This window comes from Pseudovirgaria hyperparasitica (assembly GCF_010093815.1).
Source record: "Pseudovirgaria hyperparasitica strain CBS 121739 unplaced genomic scaffold EJ05scaffold_22, whole genome shotgun sequence".
Classification (NCBI taxonomy): Eukaryota; Fungi; Ascomycota; class Dothideomycetes; order Acrospermales; family Acrospermaceae; genus Pseudovirgaria; species Pseudovirgaria hyperparasitica.
In genome coordinates, this window is record NW_022985570.1 from 276,205 (window position 1) to 301,733 (window position 25,529).

Genomic DNA, 25,529 nt, shown 5'->3' on the forward strand with positions numbered 1-25,529 from the left:
AACAGAGGCAATGCTTATCCAACGTGACATCCATGGCAACGGGCTTGAGACATAAGCTCCCCAGATGTCCCAACTTGCGTCAGTCTTCCGTAGCTTCGTCTTTTTCCTGGTTGGGGACGCCTCTCGCCAGCGGTATCACTTACTCTTCGTCTCAAAGCGAAGTCTTGACCCCAAACCAAAAGAAGGACTTCGGCCACAGGAGTACTAAAGGCCAAATGATAGATCTACTGGAAACCTCTGTAATAAATACGGTCATCATTATTGAGGATACGTTTTGTCTGTGTCCTAGAAAAGTGAGCCCAGCTAGGGTGGACCGCATGTCGCAAGCTGCACAATTCATCAAAACCTGGCGCCATCATCCGCAGGTCTGCTGTGCCGGGACTTCTAGTTTGTGGGCCCTCGAGCGACTGGTCAAGAGACAGCGCTGTCAATTTTGCTGCGGTCCACGCGTTCAGTGAAAGGCTTGATTAATGGGGACATAATACATGCTGAAGACTAGGATGGGCTCCAGGAGAGAAACAACCATACGTGAACTGTTGGGCTGCAGTCATTACCATCATTTTATATTTAGACTATGTTTATATGTGACTTCTTTACTGTCTTTTATATGATACAAATACAGCCCATTCCCTGACACTAGGTGTGCGTTATACAAGGAGTAAATCGATGCCACCCATGTGGCAATCATGTAACATTGACTTAGTCAAACATCCAACATCGCCCTCGGATCCTTACATTTCGCGGGATTCGGCGGTAATATCAGGTCGAGACTGTCTGCTTCACTATCGCTTGGCCTTCTAGAGATAGAGTCGCGCGTTGGCGACGAGTTCTGGCTCCCGCGATCAACCACCACCTCTGTCGTACATGCAATCCCATGCTCTGGCACCACGGCCAGCTCATCCGGATTCCCACTTGTCACCCACGCCTCAAAGCCCATCGCGTCCGCGGGCGCCGGCCCCTTGCCTGTGACAGCCGTCGAAGGGCGGTGTGGCAGCCGCGAGTCACGGTCGCTTGGTCGGCTAGCTTTTGAGAAGCTATCAAAGCCTTTGTCGCTCATGGTGGTGAGCTTAGTAGTTCTAGGATTCTTCTTATGGCGGAAGGGGAAGGTCAGAATACGCGGAGGCTTTGAGCGCGAGAAGACTTGGACACCAGCAGTAGGTGCAAAGAGGGTAGGAACGAGAGTTGCAAGGACGGCTTTGACGGAGTGGAGGCAACCGCAAACAACGCCAACATTAGCTTGCACAACAGAGACTACCCAGACGATGGCGGTAAGATCTGGGCAGAGATAAGCTGATGTAATATCTAGGGAGTATGCTGAGGACTTACGGAGTTGGTCGTCGGTCTGGTAGAAGCTGGCTATGTACCACATGCGTACTATGCCCGCGATACAGACACTAAAAGAATAAGATGAGCTTTATGAAATTCAAGGATGAAGGACTGAACGCACATTGACCCGAGACAGAAGACGCAAAGGAGGCCTACACGCTGCCTGGTTGGTAGTTGCACATGCCACAGCGTGCGCGTAGGCCAGATGTACACGGCAAAGTCCGTGAACGTGTTTATAGCCGCGGTGGCCAGAAGTGCTGCTTCGACGTCAATGCATGACTTCTTAGTCTTTGTCCGGTCTAAACTCCATTCCGCTGTAACGGGCCTGTACCGTCTTAGAAGATTGCTTGAGAAGATTATACGTGGTTCAATCACCACTTACGTGCACTGAAAGATGGTCGTGCACATTGTTGACAGACACCAACATGCTACGATGATCATCATGATATGGCAAAACCTCGCATTGGACTTGGTAGGGAAGAGTCGAAGATAAGTGATTGACAAGGAGATCTTGGGTAGTGAACAAGCAATAGGAAACAGGAGATTGAAACCGAAAGCAAGCTATATTTACAGTGTCAGCTTAGTGCAGCGACATAGATGGCAGCATAAATGACTGTACTGACCTGCCCATAATGAGGTGCATATTCACCATTCAATTCTTGTGGAGTTTGCCCATTATTTGAGTAAGAATGGGCTATGAGGCCCATGATACTGAGGGCAAGCGAAGCAATCTGATCATGTTAACCAAAAAATAACACAGTTCGCGGTCTGCGCCTCACTGAAGCTAAGCCAATAATACTATCATCGATGCCCAGGTTGCCATGTATTTTGAGGCGGGCGTAGTAGCGACCTCCGACAAAAAGTAGTTGGATCGGTAGTGACACTCCGATCACACTGTACAGAAAGTCAACGCTGGCTTCTGGTGATAGGTCGTCGGTCTTGGTGTCCGCCATGATATCAAGTGAGCCTGTGCTCTTCACTGCCTTGTGGGATAAAAGATGACCTGATCAGAAGCATGGCGATGTATATATGTACAGATGCTCAAACTCAGTTTGTACCTTTGGGCAGAGCCAGTATCGTTGAGATGGATCGATCTGTAGGGATAGGAATGCCTGATTGTAGATCAGGCGGTGCCGACAGCATCGAGCGAGACAAGTGTTTATGACGTCGGGAGGGGAGGCTACTGGATTGTGGTTACAACGCAGCCCAATTGCATGGATGTTCTTTCTCGAACATGCAAGAAGCCACTCTGTCCCAAGTATCATGGCCCATCCGGTACTCTGGGCATTCGTCAGGTACCAAGCTACAAAGGTGCGTGTAAGAGAGAGAGACATGGGTCTCACACTGAACAGTTGCCGACCAGTCATCCGCGTGGTTCTTGGTGACGGCTGAGGCTTTGAGGTACAGTAGTAGATCCCAGATACTTGACCTGGGAAACACTCAATTGCAGGATCCCGGTGTCGTATAGCATTGTAGATTACGAGCCAGTCCCTGTGTTCCGTCACGCCGTCAAGTAACTAGACAGGGTCCACTGACAAGACGGCATGGCTTGAACATTGCCATATCCCGCTTCTGATAACACTGGAACCACGAACTCTCAAATCCAGCCGCAGTGCGAAGTGCAAGGTCGATACTCATGCTCGATGACGTCTGGCATATCCTTCTTCGGTAGTCTTATTCTGCATATGGCACAGTATCTGCCCGCATTAGCAGCAAGGCGTAATGTACATAGGCCTAAGTAGCGGTTCATACAAGCCATGAACAAATCGCGACCTTGGGAATGGCACCCGACAACCAGGCGCGAAGAAACTTCGGATATGTAGTAAGCACGGGGTATGCCTGCCCGACGGTATGGCCGCCACCGGCGTGATAGCGTCACTTCTTTAGAAGAAGAAGGGTTGATCCCCTTAATGCTGAAACGGGACGCTGATATTAAGGTTTGAAAAGTAGAGCAAGATCGGCGCCTCCCGCACCGGGACAAAACTGGGCTGCGGCACCGTTTTCCCCACCCTCCAAGACCTGCGAAACTGTGAATACGGAGTAGGTACCGATCAAATTTTTGAGTTACGGAGCACAAACCTTGATAAGCTATTGTCCTTATTGTGTCAGCGAGAGCAGTTTGTTGGGTGGTATCTGAACCTGACGTATTGTTCGTCGAAGTCGGTGCTTCCCAAACCAGGTACTTTGGCTTCATGCAATGATAGTGTACTTGGACAAATCGCGTGATGAGGTGCTGACGTTGTCGTGCAACGAGAATAAAATGCACACTGTGCGACTAGTTTGGATAATACAATTCGTATATAAAACTCCATGTCATGCTGTAGGCTGTATAATCCGAGATTCTGGAAATGCTATCGCCGCAATGTCACGATATCATTGGTATCTCAGCGCCATGATATGCTTTCACATCTCCCTTGGCTTAAGGACGATGATTCGAGTCCTTTGCCACACTGTCAGGCTCCTTGATGTTGACAGTACGACTTACATTATGGAGATTCACACGAGCTGAGATGCTCGTTTGGTCCTGTGTTAAGGTGGCCTTGCGGGCGTTTCTTGCCACGACTCTACCCTCTTCGTTGTCGCTATCAGTGGCCGCACTCTCATCGTCCTCATCGTCCTCGTCTTCCTCGTCTTCTGCTTCAGAATCCTGGCCCCGTGCGTCGCCTTCAATACTTTCAATAATCGAATCGCCAAGCTCTCCTTCCTCGTCCACAGATGGTCTTGAGTAGTAGCTGGCTTCTAGATCCTCGACGCTCTCGTCCTCATCGAGCCCTTCACTTCCTTCGTCTTCGCTTCGCAAGGTAGCTGCGTCGTCTGCGTCGTCACCTTCACTCTCACTGGCCGAGAAGTCATCTATGTCCAATGTTGGTTCTCTCCAATACGTAAAGTCGGTATATTCTTCTCCGCCATCCTTCACTAGAAGGCCAACAGGTGGGAAATAGTGATCCAAAATTTCGCCCATGGACGCATAGCCTGTCTTGTATGTACCTAGGGTCTCTAAGAAGATGGAGACCTCCGCATTCGCATTGATTGTGAAAATCCTAGTACTTGGAATGTTGACCGACCGGTAGCTCAATGCATCAGTCAATCGATTGCCAAATCCGGCGTAGAAGGGCGTCCGTGACGGTGCCTTGTTGAACAGTAACATGATATCGCGAAGGCAGGCCATTTTGAAGATCTCCGGCTTCCTCATGTATACTTCTCGGCGTAGTGCAGCGAACGTACGATCCGGGCTCATGATCACAGGGCCTTTGGGTAACTTATACCCGTCTTGCATCACGCCGTTGAGGTATGTCCGGGTGCTGTCAGCCTGCCCAACGGACCTGCTCGTCAAGTAAAAAATATTGTAACCATTGGATACTATGTCCGTGTACAGTCTAGCCACTCCAGTATGAGTCCAATCGCTTCCGATCATGTAGTATATGTGACCTTTTACATCTGATCTAAGCCTGCGTCAGTCCGGTATACAGCTCTATATGTAGGCAGACTTACTTAGTGATAGTTCCGTCAATGTCTGAGATCAAGATAGGAACATCGTGCCGCCAAAGAAATATTGATGCTGTAATTATTGCTCGCCCAACGCTAAAACTCATAGGATTCATTCCTGGTCTCAAGTTCATTGCTTTCAACTGATCGCTGGTAAGCCGTAACGTTTTTGCGAAATTTCGAGTAACTTCTCCCGGGCCGCTTGGCGTGATTAGTCTGGGTAGCGGCGACAACCCAAGGCCGCTGTCAGTATCACCTTTAGTTCCGTCAACACAATCGGAGCCCGTGTCACTGCGGCCATCATCACTGTGATAGCCTGGGTCTGAAATCGCGTCCGTTGATCGTATGACTTCCTCATTCAGGGCATATGGACTATGTCGCATGGCGGCATTCTTAGCTTCTTCACTACTGTAGATCCAGAGATTTCCATTTTCATCCGCTTCAATCAACGATCCAATGTCGTAAGGTCCCTCAAGTTCTTCTGACAAGATCTTTCTCGCAATCAGTTCCGCCTTCAATGACTCCTCTTCACTACTTTTCCAGCCCGTCATATCTAGCATTAAGTCGCCGCGGTCATTCACGTGTGAAGGTATATTCGAGGACCAAAGTTTCTTAGACAAATTGATAGCACGAGCAACGGCTTCTCGTGTTGAAACAGGAGGAGGGCTAACAGATCTTTCAGCTTGATCAACCGCTATCGTAACTGGCGAAGGTGCTCCTTCCCTGGTCTCTGCACCGTCATAGGACTTCGAAAGTGATGGTTTCGCAAAGGGCATGGCCTCGTCCGTCGTCGAGCGACCTGTCGAGGAAGGCTTGCTCTGACCAGACCAATTCCTGTATCGTGGTCTTAACGAGTATTCTTCTTCAAGGGCAGGACTTGACAACGAAAGTGCGTCAGTTTCAGTATGGGACATCTCTTGTCTCAAGCTCTTTCCCCTCTTCCGGCTGTCATCAGAAGGCTGCCCACTTACAGCAAGATCTAGAGGCTCGGGTTCCGGAAGACTCTGCTTCCCAGCTTCTGCGGATTCTGGTTCGGGACTTGTCGCCGGAGAAACGAGGGGCGAGGTTTGCATGTCCTCTGGAATGCTTTGTGATGTCTCGAACACGAAGAAAGCTTCACCGCCCTCTCCCAATTTCATAGAATATTCTTGCTTCACATTGTTTACCCTAAACTCTACTTTCTTATCGTATGGACGCAATAGAGAGATCTTGCCGAATCGAACGTGAAATGGAGAGCATGCTAGCGATCCTGAAGGGGTAAGTCAGTAATGGCCTCCTCTCCAAAGGAAGCTTCGTACCGTCATCTTGTTCGACCACGATTACATCGATGGCGCCGCTCAATGTCGCTGGATTGATCGCATTCCATGCCCCTGTCACTGACCCAGTGATAGAGCGCACGTATTGCATTTCTCTTCTATTATGTTGTTTGCCGATATACGCGAAAGCCGAAGGGCTAGTCGGCGCGTAGACAGAAGGCGGTTGGTAGAGTATATGCAGTTGTTACAGTGGATGGTGTAAATATAGATTCTACCAGCAATAGAGCCTGTAACAGGATACCAGGGCTCCTGAAACAAAGGCAAGAAGCATTTGAGTCGCAACGTACAAGGTGTTGACGTTAATTCACCGAGGAATCACAGACCGGCACAGGTCATCTGAGGGCCGAACGATGGGCCTATGACGGCGTTTCAAGAGCGTAGGGATAAAGCCGGATGGATTACGCAAAGAGAGGAGAAATAGTGGTCCGCTTGGAAAGGAGAAGCAGTAGATAGAAGATTCAGGTCACGACAGAGTCAAAGATGCTGAGTGAAGGAGAACAATATGAGATTATATGAATGGAAGCTGCCTACGACCGCTAATTACCTTACGATCCATACCGACATGTGCAAACACCAAAGTAGACTGGGCCGCGCCACACCTTATGGGCTTGGGACTTGTCCAATCTCGGCTAGTGTCTCAGCAGGGTCGAACCTCCTCGGCTTGGGTTTCAGCCTGAGGTTTCTTATCGTTACTTTACCGAGAGCTTCGTAACTTCTGCTCATGCCACCTACCAACGTACAATTCCCTGCCTGCTGCATGTATACTTCTCTGTGTGGATTGTCTGCATATTCTGTCCGTTTATGCCTTTATCTCCATGGGCTGCAGTTATTTTAGCCGTCGTTGCAATTGCTGCCAGGCTATGGTTGCCCTTCCTTTTCAAACCTGAGTCTTCTCCGCAGGCTTCCCTGATGGCTACTTCAGAACTTCATTTGCGCTGGCATCCCGAGCAGGCGTCTCCGAGCATAGAAACACTTTTTGTGTTTTCAACATCATGGCTGAGGACCTTTCTTGCTGGACTTGCTCTATGCTGGTAAGTCCGTACGCAACTGTCTGAGATAACATTCTAAACGTGAGCCTAGGTTATCCCTTCGGGCCTGGCAAGTCGTCTCGAAGCCCGCAGAAGAATTGACGACGCTTCTAGGCCTGGAAGTACCCAGAGCTCCTGTGGTGTCACTCGCAGGTGTGAAGGCTGATGGCGTTCTGCTACACTGGAAGACACTGGAACGGAACATTGTTAAATACATTGTCAAGATGAACGGAGTCGAAAGTAAAGAATGGCCATTGATCATAAGGACCAATGCTAATATCCCGGCAGTTGGTAATGTGTCTCAGCACGAGAATGCCATAATCATATCCAATCTACAGCCCGATCGTAATTACACCATACGGATTGTTGTACTGAATAATGTTGGATTCCGAGCCTTCAGTACGCCAATAAACGTTCGCACCCTATCGATATCCTCCGGCGAATACATCAACGGTTCGCAGCAGAAGGAGGAGCCTCTGGTAGCAGAAGATGATGGATACGCTCCAGCTCCAGTTGTACAAGCATCTCGAGCCTTTTCTGAGGCATTCTCGTCCACTACGCTACCTCCTGCTATGACAAGAGAGCATAGTAATTCCATTTCAAGGTCTAAGCGCAGCGATACTGCCAGATGTACTTCTGGTGATGTACCGCTCACCAAATCCAAGGAACCAGAGCAAAAAATGCAGCATCTACAAGAAAGGCTGGAATGTCTGCGCATGGACATTGAAAGAGAGGAGATGCAAATAGAAAAGGAAGATAGAGAGTTTGTCGCCACGAAAGAGACGTTGCAACAGCAAAAAGATGAAATTATGAAAGTTTTGAAGGAAAGATCGAAGAACAGCGAAGATCTGAAGAAAGACGTGTCCCGTGTGGAGCGTGAACGTACGGCGGTGCTGACCAAGCGGGTTAACAAGGAAAGGCAGTTGAAAGATGTGCAAAAACGGCGGCAAGACATGAAGACTGACCTGGACACATGGGAACGCGAGATTTCCGATGTTGCAGAATCTATACAGCGCCTGGCGGCCGAGAAAATCGAATATCGAATATGCAGCGAAGCAAAACTATTCGAAGCCAATGTTAAATATGCAGATGAGCAGGCTGTAAATAAGCAGCTGGAAGAAGAGATTCAGCAGAAAAGAGTTGCAGTCAATCAATTGGAGGATGAGCATAACCATCTAGTGTCGAATGATGGCATCAAGCACCATATGGACACGCGCGACCCTGGGGAAGTCGAGGCTGATATGCAGTGGCGTCTGCGTATTCAGAATCTTCAATCTCGCTACACGCTGGCGTGGCAAATGATGCAGCAGGTGACAAGCATTCATCAGCAACATCAAATCAGGGCTCAATGGTACGAACAACGAAGGGCAAGCCAGCCTCATTTGTTTGGTTCTAGTTCGCCGGTCGAGGGACCTGCGAGAAGCGATAGTTTTCAACGAAGACGAAGAGGACAAAGTATTCGTAACGAACAGTCTACGTTACCGACAAACTATATGACTAGTGCACCATCCTTCAATGGTGCGATCGCTGGCCTGTCTCCATCATTCTCTACCACATCGCCATTCTTGAACATCAACAACGGCATGACGTTGCCTCTGTCTTCACATTCGCATGGAGTAATGTCTCCAGACCTCGAAATGCTCACAGGAGGTGGACCTATGAGCCCTACTGCGGGTGATTTGCTTCCAAGAGGCTTATTCGTCGATGATTCTGAAAGAAGTGTGGATGGACGCAACTACAAACATGCCCCAGAAGGATCGCGTCCTATCCTGCCCTTGCTTCCAGGTCTTGGGGCGCCACAGACATTGGAGCAGTCAAGCCAGCATCCATCTGCTCAAGGGCCCAGCTCGCCTATCTCAGTGAACAGCCGTCCAGCCAGCATTTTTGCAAGCCCGAGAGAAAGCACGACGCATCTAGCCCTCAATTTTGTTACTAACGATCTTGTCGACAGCGATAAAAGATCGATTAGATCGACATCAAGCTCTCTGAGAAATACTGGGACACGTTTCGGAAGCTTATTCGGTTTCAATAGACAACGAGGAAAGACTTGGGATCATGATGGACCTGCTCTGGGCTCACTCAAGAAAGATCAAACACAATCGCTCCCACGTCAAGACATCGATCAAGATCCGATTGGTACGCCCCAACGTCGTGGTAGCCATTCGAACAGCTGGGTAGACCAGATGTCGAGTGCATTCACACGAAAGCCTCCATCAGTTGAAGCAGCTGAGTCAAGCATCAAACAAAGTGCGCCTCGCCGTCGAGGCCTCAACATGTTCGGCTTCAAAGGCGACGCATTGAATCCTTCTTCGCTGAGCCTGGATCGGCCCGCGTCGCCACGGCCTGCTTCAATCAAGGCAAGCGTACCGCTCCCAAGACCATCCACTGAAAGCCAAAATCGCTTTGGTTGGCCCATTGAAGGCCTTTGGCAACATAGAAACAGTCCATTAGGTTCTGAATGGGGTCTGCCTCCTCCATCTACAACATCGTGGTCACGGCACCCGTCACGTAGACCATCCGTACAGTACGGGCAATCATCGAGTGGACGAAATCGTGACTCAGGAGTGTTCGACGATGGTATAGCAGAGCTGTCTTCCCCCACAATGTCGCCAATCCAGGCTCCAATCGGTACTCGACCTGCGTCTTCGCAGGCTCAGATCCCTCCAACGCCACCCAAAGCCCTCAACCCGGCCGCACCGAACTTCAACATCAGCCTTTTCTCGCGAGATAAAACTAGAGCCGAGAAGAGCGCAGCGGACACTAAAGCCGAAAAGGCTGCTGAGAAAGCCGCCGCTAAAGCTGAGAAAGCCGCTGCGAAGGAAGAACGCGCCCTGCGCAAGAACAAAGAGAAGGAAAAGAAGGCACTTGAGAAAGAAGCCGCTGACAGGGCCAACGCAACCCCTACTCCCGCGACCATCGAGCCTTCTATCAGCATCACAACACCCCACCTCCATTCCTCTTCGCCTCCTGACGCCCGCTCCTCCCGCGATAACCGCTCCTTCTCTACAGCTGATGGCTCTCCGCGCAATTCTCTTGACCGTGTTACCTCCCTGTCAGCTTCCACAACAGATGCTCCCGCCTCTTCCATTGGTAAGGAGTCCTTCATGTCCAAGCTCTCACGCAAATCCTCCAGTGGCAAGTTCAATTTCCCGGGCTTCACAAGCAGTAAGGCCAAGAAGCAATCTGGCACGAGTGAGGTCGGCACACCGGATGAGATTGATGAGGATAGTCATGGTATGCCGGGCTTCACCCCACGTAGCATGGAGAGTGGGTTTGAGGGGCATAAGATCTCGAATAGCCCCGCGCTAGGGGCGTCGAGCGGTAAGAGTAGTACGCTGAGTTGGAGTAGCCTAAAGAGGATTGGAAAGAAGGGTGATAAGACGCCGAGCCTGCATGAGAGTGTCACGAGCGAGGGGGGCGCGACAACGGGAGACGAGGATGATGCTGTTGGGCTGGGGGTGAGTGGGTCTATATCGGATATGCGCGAGGCCTGACCGGCCGGTGATGAAGTGAAAGACTCATCATGTAATGAACTTGAATAGCATTAGTATCGTGCATACATAGGTTGGTCATTAAAGCCATGCCTTGACGCTACAAGCTTGTACGCTCGCCAAGTGCCACTTGCCTGAGCTAGGGGTACGTCTCTCCATTTGCTGTGTATCTTCGTAGGGATCAAATCCTGCGCTACAAGTCCAGCGGCTCCAATTTTTGCTAGCTCTCAAAGCGAGATGTCTGACCAAGCCGATCCTCCGACAGTGTTCTCAGGATCTGATCGTACCATCTCGAAATGCTAACTACAATTGCAGTCCTGAAGAAGAACAATCAACTAGACGTACTAAGACAAATCCAACTCCAATCTTGTACAAGGCGAACTATCCATTGACTGAAAGCATATTTTGCCGCACGTCCTCTTTATCACTTCGTCCTTGGGGCCTTAAATGACGTTGCCCCTCGCACTCTCCCAAGCCCAAAGGTCTCTTGCCTTGGGGTTAACAAGGAATATACGGGGGGAAATCGTGAGATCGCATCCTGACTGGTGCATGCGCAGAATGCCACTACACTGTATCGTCGATGCAATTGCATCTGGTGGGCCATGAAGAACTGTCTAGTTGAGATTTTAAATCATTCCTGCTCCATGCATGTTATAGTACTTGGTAATTAATGTTTCGGAAAACATATCCTGTGGTCCCGAGGACCCACGAATCCCAGTACAGTATAGTAGAGCAGATCTACTACTTTGCACTTCAGGATTGGGTCCCGCCGTTTCCTTTCATGACACAAGGGATATGCGAATATAGCTCCAGCAATCTTGCTCTAAGTGTGATACCAGTTCACACGTGCAAATTCATGAGCAAGAGATGACTGTCCCGTCATCATTACATCGAATGCTAGCAAATGGGCCACAGCTATTTAGAGCATGACGTTTGAAAATAGAGGCGAACGATAAATATGTAGACATCAATTTAAGAGTTCTAGTCTTCTTCGAATAGCTGGTCTCCACGCGCAGCAATCTCAGAGCCCCTGACAGGTACAGGTGCGACAAGTGCCGACCAAGCAGCATTGTAAAGCCTCCAATGCGGCAACAACACTCCAGTAAACATGGTGACCACGAAGCCTAATATGTCAGTATTGTATCACCTCCATATTCATCATTGGTCCGGCAGCACAGCGTCCGTAATTATTTCCAAGCCCTCAAGGACCCTCTAACTTCCAATTCTCGTGTACCCATTTGAGCCAGCGATCAGGACTTGAAACGAGAACCGGAATTGGCCATTGTTGACGTTATTTGCGGTATTGACCGCACTACTTCCACCGCTCCAGAATGCGCACTTAATGTTTGTCGTGCTGGCCGGATTTATGCACGCTGCACCCGGCTCCTGCAAGGGGTCTCGCTCATGATAGATGTTGAATGCATTACAACCTGTAATAGCATTACACTGTGCCGAGCAATTTGCGGTGTCGTAGCTGGCCAGTAACACATATCCGAGATAGCCCGCGGCGTTGACAGATGCAGATTGGTCCACAAATTGTCGTGTATATAGGGTTGGGGTCGTAGCAATCTGAGCGGGCAGATGGACCAGGGTATTGCTGGAAAACATGGCTGGAGTATCGATTAATGCGACCGGTCCACTACCACTTGGAAGCGGATCGCAAGGGGCTCGTGCCTGAATGGTATGTGTTGAATGACTGTCGGTGGAAGGTAGCCAAGGTTCAACGGCAGACTTGATGGTGGAAAAGTCAAGACATCGTGCAGCTGCCACTGCAACACACGCAAGGACGATGTTGAATGAAGGCATATCGAAATGGACTCGATTAATGAACGAGTAGGAAGGCAACGCTGTAATCTTAAGTCCATACAGTCTTTCTTTGGGTTACAGTGGTTGCTGGGTTTATACTTGTAGTCGGGGTTGCCGCGTGGTTCCGACCTTCAAAGACCAACAAGTACTGCCATGCCGTAATGAGCCAACATCACTTTCGAAAGCATTATAAAGCTCCAGTCCCTCTTCCCTATTTAGATAAGACTTATCTCAGAGTAAACCATATGGAATTTTCCACACCTGTAGATAGCCCCTGAAACCGTGGACGCCTCGATAGATAAGTCACAGTGCCTGGTTTTGTTTTCATTGACGCATACTGGCAAAGGACGGAGATCGTATGGAACCAAATGTCCAAGTCATGATGTACTTCTTACTGCTGTTGCAGTAATTTGCAACCCCTAGTCACGACCGTCCCCAACTTTACCTGGATATCTACCCCGCTTGATCCACTTATACTGTGAAGAAGATATCCCAATAATGAATGTGTGGTGTGGGATCACATGTGCACCAAACAATACTATATTAACAGATACGTAAGTTATGTTGTTGTATATATTGGACTTCTGTGGCCAGCTCTTTGACTATACATATGGGCGGAATGCAATCGGATGAGTGAATCAAGTTGAACGCATGACTGTGCTAAATACGGACTTGTCGTCGTGATAGACTCAAAAATGAGCTCCCTACGATAGAGGCACACCTCGAAGCCCTCCTGTTATGTATGTCATAACATTCTGAGGCGCTCGATAGAATGAAAGAGATAGCGAAGAGATCCGAGACACCTGCTTCTGTTGAACAAAAACCGATGAATCACAATGTAATTGGGTGCGAACCTAGGTTCACGTGAACCATTATGAACAACTGGTCTGATGATTGGTTGGTTCCGCCGAGTGCGAAGCAGTTAGAGTGCCTGAACATTACGGTCACTTTGATAGACATCTGTGAGATACGGGTCGCATATCATAGTCGTCGGTAATAGTATCAAACCGCTGCGATCCTAATTAGTTCCTGAGGAGACGCAAAGGAAATTGACAGGTCAAGGTCAACAAGCCTTGCATCAATGGAACCAGTGACACAACTCAAGGAGATTAAGCAGTGTGACCATCGCACAACAAGACCATACCACATAAGGTCATGGCCTAGTCTGCGCTATCTTTGTGGAATTTGCACAGGCGAGCCTTGTGATCTCAAAATATCTAAACTTAAATTGACTTACAACACCTCGTATCACACATCCAATATCGGCGTGCCCTCGTATAACCTCTTAAGCCCTTCGCCTGGTGTTAGCCATAGAGCATAAGAAGATGACAGGTTTCACGTTTTCTTTGTTTTGTCTACGTACATACATTCAAATGGACATGCAACACAGGGGACATGTAAATCTGTTGTGGCTCTTTTGTCTATCAGAATGCCGTCGTGACAGGGAAGACCAAGGATATTTGCCGGCGGGCTATTATTAGACTGGAGGCTACCGAATATAGAGTCGGAACCTGAGTTAACAGTCCAACATCGCGACACGATCCTGACCAATGTTAGGCGTCTATTTGTCGTCCTACGCCCAACCATCCTTCTGTTGTACTGGATAAAACCATTGACGCGTTCCAGTTATCAGACGGCCTGGCGAAGGTTTGTGTTGCATAGAGAGGAGCTTGCATAGGAGTGTATACCGCAAGTGGTCTCACAATAAGCCCCGCTATTGATTGAATGGTTGTTGACGCGCTCACGCATCTGTAGGGGGCAACCCTGTAGCTCTGAACACCATCATCTTCCGGTAAGACCTCGACTTAGGTTTAGATATGGTGTTTGCTGTTGGTCGTTGATGTGTATTTGTCCGACAATCCGACCACAACTATTGAGAAAGTTCTATACCGTCAGCGGCTAACGCGTCCACTGTAGCACGGAGAGCCTTGGCGCGAAGATCCATCTACAGGTAACTGTAAGAGGAAGGATAGTTCGTCTACAGATCAGCTGTTTTGTCGTCTCTCCCAGCCGCAATGGGATGTGTTCCGAGTTCAGTGGTTCATTCCCAAATGCCCATTTTGGCTTACTGTGTTCTGCAACTTATAACTATCGTCTTTGCCATTGGCGGCCCTCGGGGGACACCATGTTTGCATGCAGTGTATATGTCGCCTTCTATCGGATGCCGACTCAAATTGGAAGTGATACATAGCTGTGATACATCGCTAGAGATCTTGGGTCGTAAGAGGTGAGTTTGGGCTCTTAGTTTCCGTCATAGTCAAATTCGACACCGAAAATGTAACTCAGTGTGATGTTCCGGAAGATAGTGTACATAAGACGTTGCGGTCCTGCCTCTTGCTCAATTTTGCATTAATTAGGGACCGACTAAACTTCCTCCTGCTCGATACGTCCAGTCTTGGAGAATGTGCGCTGTATTGATTGTTCTAGCCGGGCTTATTGCTTTGATCACTGCCCATCCAGCAGAGCATACACTCCTGCCACGCAAGAGCGACTTTGGCTGTGGCTCTGAACCAACAAAAGAATTTATTGCAACAGCCCAGGCGATGGCTGCTCAGGAGGAAAATGGTGAGCTCTTTATGACCACAGCAACTCTGGAGATTGCAACCTATTTCCATTTGGTAACCGCCAAGGCCAATGAAGTCTCAGATACGCAACTTCAGCAGCAAATCGTAGTCATGAACGAAAACTATGCCCCGTATGGCATTTCCTTCAACGTAATTGGGATTGACAAGACTATCAACTCCAGGTGGGCATACGACCAAGCTGAATTAGAGATGAAGGGGGCGCTTAGGAAGGGCAACTACAAGACTCTGAACGTCTACTTTCAGACATCTCTAGGAGGTAACCTCGGCTGTGAGTATGTGCCAAAATTCGAAGACTGCGATTATGATCCTGATGTTTGACAGACTGTTATTTCCCCACATCGGGTGCAACCCCAGGTTCTACCATCCTCATTCGTGACGGGTGTGCGATCCTCGCCCAGTCAGTTCCTGGCGGCTCGTCCACCAATTTCAACCTGGGCAAAACGGTAACCCATGAGGTCGGCCACTGGTTTGGTCTCTTCCACACTTTCCAGGGCGGTTGCGATGGCGGTGATTCGGTGGCGGATACTCCAGCACAAGCCTCTCCATCGTCAGGTTGTCCGATTGGCCGTGACTCCTGCTCTGCTACAGGTGTAAGTTACCACCCGACCACGCTTAGGATGTTCCATACTGACAGTGTCCAGCTCGATCCAGTCCATAACTATATGGACTATTCTGACGATTCTTGCTACGAAGAGTTCACCGAAGGCCAGAAGACACGCATGTATAACATGTTTCACAAGTACCGTGCCCAAGCCGGAGATGAAAGCAGTATCGTGGTTATCTAGAAGTCCGAACTGTATTTAGCGCTGGCCGTGATGGTTGCGACTGTTTGATAGCGTTCGATAATAAGATGTTGTGCCTGGCATTTTCCTTTTGGCCTATGTGCACCGTGAAACTGTCCTTTCTACTCTAGCGAGCTTGCGAAAGTTCGGTCACACGACAACATCAATACGTGTGACAAGGACGTGAATATAATATTGTCATGTGCGACATGTATGCAAATCCTGGCAGCCTAGCCACAAACAGAATAGAGATCTCACTCATAGACTATTTGCTCATAAGTCAGATGTAAGTAGTGGTAATGATAAGAAAGGATAGTTTCTAGTGCTAAGAGGAACCAGATTTTTCGTTAGCCACAGAGCGAACGAAGGCTTACACACAGTTTCTAGCAGTGCTGATAGCTTCGAAAGTGACTCTTTGTGATCTTGCATACAGGCATGAGGCGTCGAGAACACAGTCGCCGTGCTCTCTCGAGAGATAGCATGGTGACAAACTCGGTCGAAAAGTGATGTATAATTGTCGATACGAGGCAGGTGGCCGCGTCTCTATGGATCCATCCCAAAATCGGCTAGCGTCACTCCGGCTGCTTTAAACGCCACTGCGCCTTAACGCGCCTTAGGCAATCTTCCGCTTGCTGTTTACAGTAGTAAACACTGAGGTCGGACGGGCCCGCGAGGCATCCTCCATATTTTTATAACCCATCATGGACACCTATAATCTCAAGACAGCGTCAAGATATATAAATAATCTACTCCTTGCTCGAGGCTTACTTCGGGATGGCAAGCCAATCGAGTTCGCGCATCCATCCAAGGGCGACGGCGGGAAAGAGGCGACTATGGCACACATCATCAACCTGGTCCATGACTTGATACTTAAAAGAGATGTATGTTGAGGCTTTATGAGATACGACAAGCTACCGCTCACCAAATTTAGCGTGATCAAGAACAGCGGGAAGATCTCGTTCAAACGATACGTACCTTACGGAATGACTCTACACAAAATGTCCAAAAGATCGAGCGCCTCCAGACACGCAACGACGACCTCATACGGCAGGTTTCGCTCACACAGTCACAGGAAAGATCTGCGAAAATGGCATTGCGGACAGCGGAATCATCTGCGCGCGTACTACGGGAAGAGATGATAAGGTTGAAGGCGACGGTACAGCAGGTACGGACGTCTTGCGCAAATGATGTTCGCAAACGGGACGTTCAGATACAGCGACTCAAATCGCACCTCACCACCCAACAACGGGGGAATAAGACTGGTCTAGTGGGTGCAAGCATTACAATCACTCCTGGTATTACTGGCCTCGGTAGCACTATTGCGGGACGCGATGATGAGGGGCCCCAGGTTGACGATCCGGAATATAATCTGAAGCAAGAGACGACAGAGTTCTTGACACAGCTTAGTCAGAGCCTGAGTGATGAGAATGATAACCTGATTGGACTTGTCCGAGGCACGTTGTCAACTCTAAGAGAGCTCCAAGGGCTTCCAGAGAGCGTTCAACTGGCTGGAGAGAATCTCGCTAGCGGGACCAGTGATGAGCCATCATATGGAGATATGATCCAGGCGCTACCTACATCATATGATACCCTTGCAATTGACATGGACTCGGTGTTGGAGAACCTTCGAAATCTGCTCACAAATCCCAACTTCGTCTCTATCGAAGAGGTGGAGATGCGGGAACAACAAATCATACGCCTGCGTCAAGGATGGCAAAAAATGGAGTCGAAATGGCGCGAAGCAGTCGTGCTCATGGACAGTTGGAGGAAGAGAATCATGAATGGAGGCGATACCGTCAATATCGACGAGTTGAAGATTGGCTTAGGTCTTGGCGCTGGACTCGAGACAGTCAGCGGCACGAATGACATATCCATCTTATCAGACGAGGAAAATGAGTCTGTGAGCAGTAAGGATGTCGATGACATCGAAGCCATGGAGGAAGAGCTTGACATCCATGAGTCCTCTTTCGAGGAGCTCGATGATGAACCAGCTTTTGACAAGCCCAACGAGAGGGCCAACACTACTGACATTTTCAATATCAAACTCACTCGCAATCAACCCGTGCTTCGCGAGGGGAGTGGCAACCTCTATTCACTGCGGGACGTTAATTGCGCCCCTTCTGCACCAGATTCTGCAAGTGCGTCACCCATGCCAGGGTCGGACGAAAACGCCAGTTCCGAGATAGATCTCATTCATAATTCGAGCTCAAAGTCCTCATCACCGACGCGAAAGCACACACAATCACGCGCGCAGTCAAAACACGAATCACGCATACCACGACAAGTACGTAGAAATTGCGCCACAGAACTCTCTCTGGGCCTCTCTTTGCATAATTTTTCTTTATCTACTGAATCGCAAGGAATAGAAGCGCCACGGCAAAAGGCAAGGTTGAATAAATCCTCCATGCCGTCGAGCCATTATTACTTAGTCAAATCATCTTCTCTACATTAAACTGCATAGAGTTATTCTTACCGTACAAAATAGGCAAACGCAACCACACAAGCACCAGCACCAGCTCGGTTGACCTCACGCGAACATCACTCATCGCCACATACCTCAAGCCGGCCTACACGATCACCGAAACTCAGTATTACGGACAAATTGAATGCAGCTCAAGTGTCAGCTGAGGCTGCAAAGGTCGCGGAAGGACTCTCCGCGTCGTCAAAGTCCAATGCGCAGATCACAAATAATGCCAGACCTAGCAGCACAGCCGGGACTACAATAGAAAAGAATGATGTCGCGACAGATCCAATCAGGCCATCAAGTAGGAGGACGACAAAAATAGGGGGTCGAATAGGCGGTGCGAAAGCAAGAAGGCGGAAGAGTACGCTGACCCCGGAAGAGCTGGAAAGTTTGATGTTTGTCAGTTAATGAAATGACAGAGCAGTCCTGTATCGTATATTAGCGCGGTCCATGGCGTTGATGCTTCTAGTATCGTGTATCCACAGCGCACTCATTTTCGCGGATACGTCTGTTAGCTCCTAGAAATATTATGAAGCAATCGACAGATCTGTTGTCTTTTGAGACACGCACATACAGCCTCCGTACCTAATCCACAAATTTGGCTACGTGCTCAGGGGCTGCAAAGCCATCATTGAGATATCTATGACTCCAATTGCTCATCTCCATGCCATGCGATTTCTCCCGTGTGCCACAAAGCCAGTCAGTACTCATTATCAGGCATAAAGGCACCAAGGCAGAAATCTGCATAATTTCTCCCAGGCCACAAAACACCAACCTCCTCTCGTTACTTCGGTTCTTCCTACGTGTGACGAGACTGGTATTTCCCTCTATTATCAAAGAGTTGTTTTTAAAATGTCACCTACCTCAGGACGTGGTGCAATGGCCATGACCACTTCCTAGCAATGATGTCACAATCGCTCGGGGCTATTTCTAACGTCCGATCGTGACAGCAACAAGAACAGGAACTTAGACGAAGATCTCGATTACGATGAAGATGAATGATCTGGCCGGCCTACACAACACTTACATATCCTTTTGCCTCACGCGGCTCGTAGAAAGAGCGCTGTATCAAAAGAGCCGGGCAATTTGGATTGCGCGCGCTAGATTGGGAATATTTGCTGTTGACATAATCATGGCTGAGGCTTTTAGAGTAGATACGCTCTTATCTCCAGCATTGCGTCGTCCCCCGTGCCACTTGTGGGCATTGCCTTGCCGTCTGTGCACTTTTCCGTGCTCTTCAGCATGATCCAGTGCTGATTTCCCTGGTATATCACGGATAATGCAGATCTCACATCTACGTACTATACTCGTCTAGTCATTTTTTTTATTTTCTAAAGTGGCTGACCGATCCACATGTGGGCTTCGCAGTCAAAATATCGTCGTCTGGTACGACGCAAGCTCGTTCGTTTTGGATTTCCTATATAGTCATCATACTCCTTTGTGCATATGAATATGTGGAATTCAGCTTGATCACAGCTTTTGTCTCTCAAACATGGGGAACTTTTGCACCCGCACAAGTTGGCTCATAGCATCCGACTTTGCAGTCGCAATTTTCACAATCGAACCCGGTGCCATAAGTGAGCTTCACTGGCATTCGACGTCTGATGAATGGCATCAAAGGTCAAGGCCGAGTCACAGTCATCTCGGCCTCTTAAGCGTCACGCACCTTTGACTTCCAGGCTGGTGAAGTAGGTTATATCCCTGTGTCGGACTCGCACTACGTCGAAAACACGGGCAACGAGACGTTGGTGTATCTAGAGGTGCTGCTTGCGGACCGATATACGGCTATCGGTGTTACGCAGTGGCTAGGCACCACGCCGCAGCAAGTCGTTAAGGATACGTTGAAGGTCGGGCAGGACTTTATTGATAAGCTGCCGAAGACTAAGCAGTTCATTCTACCGGGCGATAAGAATTTGACGAACCTCGATTTCTCAGTGGAGGGCTGGCTCACATTGTATATACTTTTGTTCACTCTCGAAGCGCTAGTATTATTTAATTTCTAGCATGAATAGTATTAGTCTCCATACTTGGTATCTTTAACAGCCATCTATATATGCACATCTAAATACGCCACACCGCTCACTCCTCTTCGATCATCTCTTCCCATCCTTGACCTCTTCCCACTCAGCATCCTTCCTCCCTTCACCCTCAAGTTCACCGACCCCGATTTCCCCTTCCTTCTTCACCCCACCCGCATCTAATTCATACCTCTGTCCCGCGCTCGCTTCCATCTCCTGAACCCCGCCAGGCCTTCCAAGGCCAGCACCAGAATGCGCTCCATACGGCGGCAATTCGGCCGCCGCCCCTGGGTCCAGCTCTGCGTATTTTTCCAACCCCTTTTCGCCACCACGCGCACTCTCTAGCTCCTGTGGCTCTGCTGCTGCCGCCTCCGCTGCTGCCGCCTTCTTTGCCATATTCCTCCGGTAGTACAGCGCAAACAGCACGCCCGCAATCGCCAATACAATGCCCAGCGACAACCCGACCGCAAGCCCGACAGTGCGGCCCGACGACCCGTCCCCTGATTCCGCCTCACTTCCGTCTGACGCGGCGTCTGCCGTTGGACTCGCAGCTACGCTCCCAGGTGTACTCACTGCCGAAGCCGGGGAAGCCGTAGCACTCGCAGGCGGCCCGCCGGCGAACGAGGCGAAATTAGACAGGAAGGAGGGCGGGCCGAAGCCGGCGCCGAAGCAGTTGCAGCTAGGGGCTGAGGTGTCGGTGTAGCAGCATGCAGAGCCGTCGGCGTTGCGGCAGGGCAGCAGCCATGTTGTGTTGGAAGGGGTATTCGATCTGCAGACAGTGGGACATCCGGGGGTGTCCCATTGCTGGGTTGTGCAGCTTGGGGGGTTGTTAGCTGGTCTTGCTGGGAAGAGAAGGAGGGTTTTAGAGGGGGGTGGTACCTGGGACGGTATATGACTTTTGGAGGAAAGCTGTTCGCCTCGCTCTGTGCGATACATGTTCCGTTTGCGTATGTGTCGCCCTGGTGGCAGCACGCGCTGCCGACGCCGCTGGTGACATTGTTTTGGTCTGCAACGATAGCGTCACCATCGAGCGATCCGTCGGGGAAATAGCAATCTTGGGCTGTGACGGCAGATATGAATGCCATCAACGCCGTCGTTATCAGCATCAGCATCCTCGGGACTGTGTTTGGGCTCGATAGAAACATTCGGTCTGGCTCGAAACAAGGCCACAGGAATATAAACAGGTAGGGAGCACCAACACATACGGGAACGGGCAGGGCTGCTGCTCATATATGAGTATACGGCTACTGTGCTAGCTAGCACGGGTCTATAACGTGAGACATCTGCATATAAGCTACATGTTAGTTCGCGTGTAAAGTAGCCGCCGTCAGGGCATCGCCAGCAGGTCTAAGTAAAGCAGCTGCAGGTGTCGTCTAGTTTGCATCGGCAGTAACGGAGATTTTCAGCTTAGGCTGCAGTCGGCACTCAAAAACAAGCTTTGATGGACCATCGCCGCCCCCGCCAGGACCTCATGAGTCAAGGATCGATAGGCGTTTTGGCCAGAAGGCTCCTACGGCGAAGGACCCGATCCGATGGTCGAACGGTTGGTCCGCGAGAGCTCTTCTCGGACGCAAAGTGTTTGGAAGATCAGCAGAAACATTCTAACCAAAAATTCTAGATAGTGCTGAATAAACATGGTGCATTCCGAGCCGCAAGGCGGGAATTGGAGACACATGCTCGGTGGACACAGCATGTGAACTCTGGATCATGCATGATAACCGTTAATGGACACGCGTATGGCGACATGCGGAAATGGAAAAGACGATCAACAGCAGAACGATACGGACAAAAGATGTTCGAAGTAGCTCATGTGTGGGTATAAGATCTTCCCATTTCCAGACTAGCGCTACATCAGATAGAAAGGACGTGGGACAGGGGCCCCCCCTGGCGAGAGGCCGGGAGGGTCCAATCCGCCCCGCCCGCTTCCCTACCATAGATACTCGCAGTCCACGCTTACAACAACACCAAGTTTTCCTTGAGATCATTCTCTTGGCCAGGTTCTTCCTCATCGTTTGAGAACCTCAGAGGGCTAGAGTAATAATAAGTGATATTTTGACTAGATTATATATAAAAGGTATCTATTAAATTATATATAGGTAGATGAGACCTTTACTTTTAATCCTATTCATTTAGAATTATGTTAATCTTGATATTTAGCCATATCTTCGAGGTCCTTACGATTTTGGGGTGTCTTGGTTATGCGAGCGGTAAGAACTCCACCAAGAGACCATTTTACTGCCTTTTGCAGGACCACCACCAACATGCAGCCATGCTAGTACTGCCCAGTCCTCGGCAATGGATTCACAACCCTAGAAGCATAGCAGCCCCCTTCAACACCACCAACATGGCCCACATCGCCCACATGGCATGAGTTCGCGAACCTGCGTTCATCGGGAATTGCGCAATCTGTGTGCTATGCCTATACACCTTCTCACCACAGACCAGGTACCGAGCCTCGAGTCGATCATGCCGCACCATGGACAAAAGTGCGAAAAGACTGTAGAAAACGCAGCTCTATACAGACCTGTCTACAACAGGTACCATATCATATTAACGGCACTGAGCTCCTGATAGCTTGACAGCTTCACTATATGTATACCCAGCGATGAGACGCAGGCTATGATAATATTCCTATACACTTGGGCCGGGGCTTATTGCGTCGTTTCGCCTCACGCTGTGTGCGTTACAACTTATACCATATTTAGGCTCGGTTCCCAAAACGGGAATATGTAGCGTCCACGCACAACCAGGGCTGACTTCCTCCAGCTGTCCTCTAAATCATGCGTGGTGTGCGCGTAAGGCATGCATGCACCTCGCTGTACAGCCCTGCGACCTAGTATATTCATAGCACTCGACTGATGCTGTGGCGACGGTAATATGCTGGGATGAACACAGTGAGTCTATTGGAGAGTAAGGATGATCCTTTTGAACGCTACCACAGATAGCTTGTTCCGTACGTGCCATGCTGCCTTTTCTTTGCCCACACCAATGCCTTTACTTTTACCAATCTTAAGCTTTCCAGAAGCCTTATCGCCGTGAATCATAATCTCATGCGCTTGTGACCATTAACGATGCACATTACTATCTGATGCAAAATCGACCCCGAAACTCCACGCTGGGTATAATATGCGCAAAACTGCAAAGTAACAACCAAAAACAGTCTCGCTGGTGGCGGTAACACGGCCCAAGAAGGCTCTGCCCACCAATACTGATGTTTTGTACAGTTGCGACTCAACTGGCGGATTCTACCTGTCACTCGGCATTTCCAGTCGATCTGCAGGATGTCGAAACGCCGGATGGATCTCGAACATACCCTGAGAAGGCGCCGTACTTCTGGGTGCTGCTGAGACAACATATGCGACACCGTCGTCGGAGGCATAACTCGGTGGCCGGGCTATAACAGCAGGTCGAACCGGCGATCTGGACGTAGGTGACTGGCCAACAGATGAATGCGGTGAGGCGAGCTCAGCTTCGTTTGCTCTTGATGAATCAATGTGGCTTACGCGCTGCCAGTGAAGCAGATTGGGATCAACTCGCTATACAAGGTCAGTTTCGAGTCGTCATAACCTGCAGCTCAACTCACCACACTGGATCTCCATTTTCCATACGCCGGCGGAGGTATCTTTGGGCCCTTAGATATGCTCTCAACAGGACTTCCTTCGCTCTCTTCGTCCATGTCATCAGCTAGTTCCTCGTCGCGCGCGACATGAACTCGGATCGGTCGTACTGGATGAAAGCCTTCTGTGTCTTGCATATTTGTCATTCGGGGCGTGTCCAGTGGAGGACTCATTGCTACCATGCAAAGTCGAACTAAGGCATGACAGAAGAAGATTGTAGTGCATATAATGACGAGGATGAAAAGCACATGGACCTCCTGTCCTATATTGGGCCGTAACAGCACTATGCAGAGATCTACCTCTGTTAGAAAATCTTGCAAGTCTGCACTGAGTGAGCGAGTACTTACATATGGACAATATGACGCCAAGGAAGACCGCAGATATCGTGACGCTGGTCAGTTTGCCTCTTGCTGCCTTGTTGTTTGAAACACTGCATGATCCTCTCTCGCGCTTTTTTCGCACCCATGCTTGAGGGCCTGTTCGGATGAATGGTACGACTGCTGGTCGAGTTCTGTGTCTGTGACGACGTCGATGCCTGCGCGGCCGTCTCCCTGGGACCCTTTCAGTCGATTGTTCTGTCTCAGAATCCAGGTGCTGTCGTAGAGGTGGCGTAGCATCAGGACTAAAGAGCGTCGGTGGCGTAACAAGATATTGTTCTTGAATCTCAGGCGTCGAATTTCCGATGTCCTGTATATAAGACCCTGCTGTATGTTGATAATTCAGCACCGGCGGCGACAATACAGTATTGGACCGTGATCCTTGCTGTAACTCCGTCGTGGGCAAAACTAAAGGAGTGCTGTTTCTTCTGAAAAAGTCGAAAGCCGGTAGCTTCGGAATGCTACGGCTGCCGCGATCGCTGTGATCCTCGTGGTCTGATGATAAGACAGGCGAATTGGAATATATGGAACTGCCATTGAGCAGAGAGCGGACGTTTGCGTGGAAAGCAGAGAACCGTGAGGGGGAGTCAGAGGGCTGTGGAGATCTGTGGAAGATGGAGAGAGGCATATTGGACGGTGTCTTCGAGCAATCGATATGCCCTGTGGGATTTGATGTCTACAAAAGAGCGATGCGGAGGGTCTGCAGTTGTCGGCTCACGCGCAGACTGGGCCAAGCGGCGTTTAAAGCTTCTGAATTGGTGAGGTCGTACGGGCTAGATGGTACTCAGACGCGGTTCTGTGTCTCCGAAGACAACAAACAAAGCTGGCGACTTGTCCATTCGAGAGCAGAAGTGAGAGACAAGGAATTGGCTGGTGATCCGTATACTGGTCGTACACGCGAAGAAGATATCAGTTTGACCTGGTCCCGGACCGATGCTTCTCTGAGGTGGTAACGAACGAAAGGTCGGGGTAATGTGAAGCAGAGACTGGTGTTTCAGGATACCGTAAGTAAAGAAGAGAAGAAGAAATGGGTCAACAAGTCTCTGCTCCACAAAGCTACTTCCAATACCAATGAAGCCGAACTGGACCAACGGGAACAAAAAAGAAAAGGAAGGCAACGCTCACTCAATCAAGATGTAACAGAAGGGACGAGCAACACTGAGACATCACTGGCAAAGAAAGAGGCTCGTCTTTGTTGGAAGAAGGAGCATTGCTAGTGCGCAGGGCCAGTGT

General features: G+C 49.5%; 10 protein-coding genes across 10 annotated transcripts; 3 read left to right on the plus strand and 7 right to left on the minus strand.

The window, feature by feature from the left end:
• Positions 1-580: 580 nt before the first annotated feature.
• On the minus strand, positions 581-2,575 carry EJ05DRAFT_227068 (uncharacterized protein). Its single transcript, XM_033739947.1, has 6 exons — positions 2,106-2,575; positions 1,950-2,057; positions 1,709-1,887; positions 1,448-1,651; positions 1,327-1,394; positions 581-1,275 (listed from the first exon to the last, which is right to left on the minus strand). The coding sequence occupies exons 1-6, from the start codon at positions 2,277-2,279 to the stop codon at positions 704-706; spliced, it is 1,305 nt and encodes a 434-aa protein (XP_033595604.1). The 5' UTR covers positions 2,280-2,575; the 3' UTR covers positions 581-703.
• On the minus strand, positions 2,184-2,808 carry EJ05DRAFT_227073 (uncharacterized protein). The gene has a single exon (XM_033739948.1). It carries the CDS (start codon positions 2,691-2,693, stop codon positions 2,334-2,336), a length of 360 nt encoding a protein of 119 aa, XP_033595605.1. The 5' UTR covers positions 2,694-2,808; the 3' UTR covers positions 2,184-2,333.
• EJ05DRAFT_227067 (uncharacterized protein) lies at positions 2,576-3,632 on the minus strand. Its single transcript, XM_033739946.1, has 3 exons — positions 3,406-3,632; positions 2,659-3,345; positions 2,576-2,606 (listed from the first exon to the last, which is right to left on the minus strand). The coding sequence occupies exons 1-2, from the start codon at positions 3,518-3,520 to the stop codon at positions 2,924-2,926; spliced, it is 537 nt and encodes a 178-aa protein (XP_033595606.1). The 5' UTR covers positions 3,521-3,632; the 3' UTR covers positions 2,576-2,606; positions 2,659-2,923.
• EJ05DRAFT_480667 (LNS2-domain-containing protein) lies at positions 3,596-6,664 on the minus strand. The gene is made up of 3 exons (XM_033744907.1): positions 6,111-6,664; positions 4,819-6,061; positions 3,596-4,769 (listed from the first exon to the last, which is right to left on the minus strand). Exons 1-3 carry the CDS (start codon positions 6,217-6,219, stop codon positions 3,746-3,748), a joined length of 2,376 nt encoding a protein of 791 aa, XP_033595607.1. The 5' UTR covers positions 6,220-6,664; the 3' UTR covers positions 3,596-3,745.
• Positions 6,665-6,667: 3 nt separating this feature from the next.
• Positions 6,668-10,984, plus strand: EJ05DRAFT_227101 (uncharacterized protein). The gene is made up of 2 exons (XM_033739949.1): positions 6,668-7,159; positions 7,209-10,984. The coding sequence occupies exons 1-2, from the start codon at positions 6,930-6,932 to the stop codon at positions 10,648-10,650; spliced, it is 3,672 nt and encodes a 1,223-aa protein (XP_033595608.1). The 5' UTR covers positions 6,668-6,929; the 3' UTR covers positions 10,651-10,984.
• Positions 10,985-11,688: 704 nt separating this feature from the next.
• EJ05DRAFT_227062 (uncharacterized protein) lies at positions 11,689-12,526 on the minus strand. The gene has a single exon (XM_033739945.1). The coding sequence runs from the start codon at positions 12,451-12,453 to the stop codon at positions 11,860-11,862; it is 594 nt and encodes a 197-aa protein (XP_033595609.1). The 5' UTR covers positions 12,454-12,526; the 3' UTR covers positions 11,689-11,859.
• Positions 12,527-14,855: 2,329 nt separating this feature from the next.
• Positions 14,856-16,316, plus strand: EJ05DRAFT_523295 (extracellular metalloprotease; the record flags this gene model as incomplete). Its single annotated transcript, XM_033748797.1, has 3 exons — positions 14,856-15,306; positions 15,360-15,628; positions 15,680-16,316. 3 exons carry the CDS (start codon positions 14,856-14,858, stop codon positions 15,821-15,823), a joined length of 864 nt encoding a protein of 287 aa, XP_033595610.1. The 3' UTR covers positions 15,824-16,316.
• Positions 16,317-16,456: 140 nt separating this feature from the next.
• Positions 16,457-18,916, plus strand: EJ05DRAFT_470643 (uncharacterized protein). Its single transcript, XM_033742948.1, has 3 exons — positions 16,457-16,701; positions 16,752-18,104; positions 18,306-18,916. The coding sequence occupies exons 1-3, from the start codon at positions 16,522-16,524 to the stop codon at positions 18,690-18,692; spliced, it is 1,920 nt and encodes a 639-aa protein (XP_033595611.1). The 5' UTR covers positions 16,457-16,521; the 3' UTR covers positions 18,693-18,916.
• Positions 18,917-20,377: 1,461 nt separating this feature from the next.
• On the minus strand, positions 20,378-21,627 carry EJ05DRAFT_542168 (uncharacterized protein; the record flags this gene model as incomplete). The annotated part of the gene is made up of 2 exons (XM_033749705.1): positions 21,182-21,627; positions 20,378-21,119 (listed from the first exon to the last, which is right to left on the minus strand). Exons 1-2 carry the CDS (start codon positions 21,445-21,447, stop codon positions 20,378-20,380), a joined length of 1,008 nt encoding a protein of 335 aa, XP_033595612.1. The 5' UTR covers positions 21,448-21,627.
• A 1,779-nt stretch (positions 21,628-23,406) lies between these two features.
• Positions 23,407-25,402, minus strand: EJ05DRAFT_227266 (uncharacterized protein). The gene is made up of 3 exons (XM_033739951.1): positions 24,267-25,402; positions 23,886-24,214; positions 23,407-23,838 (listed from the first exon to the last, which is right to left on the minus strand). Exons 1-3 carry the CDS (start codon positions 24,922-24,924, stop codon positions 23,548-23,550), a joined length of 1,278 nt encoding a protein of 425 aa, XP_033595613.1. The 5' UTR covers positions 24,925-25,402; the 3' UTR covers positions 23,407-23,547.
• Between the last annotated feature and the right edge of the window lie 127 nt (positions 25,403-25,529).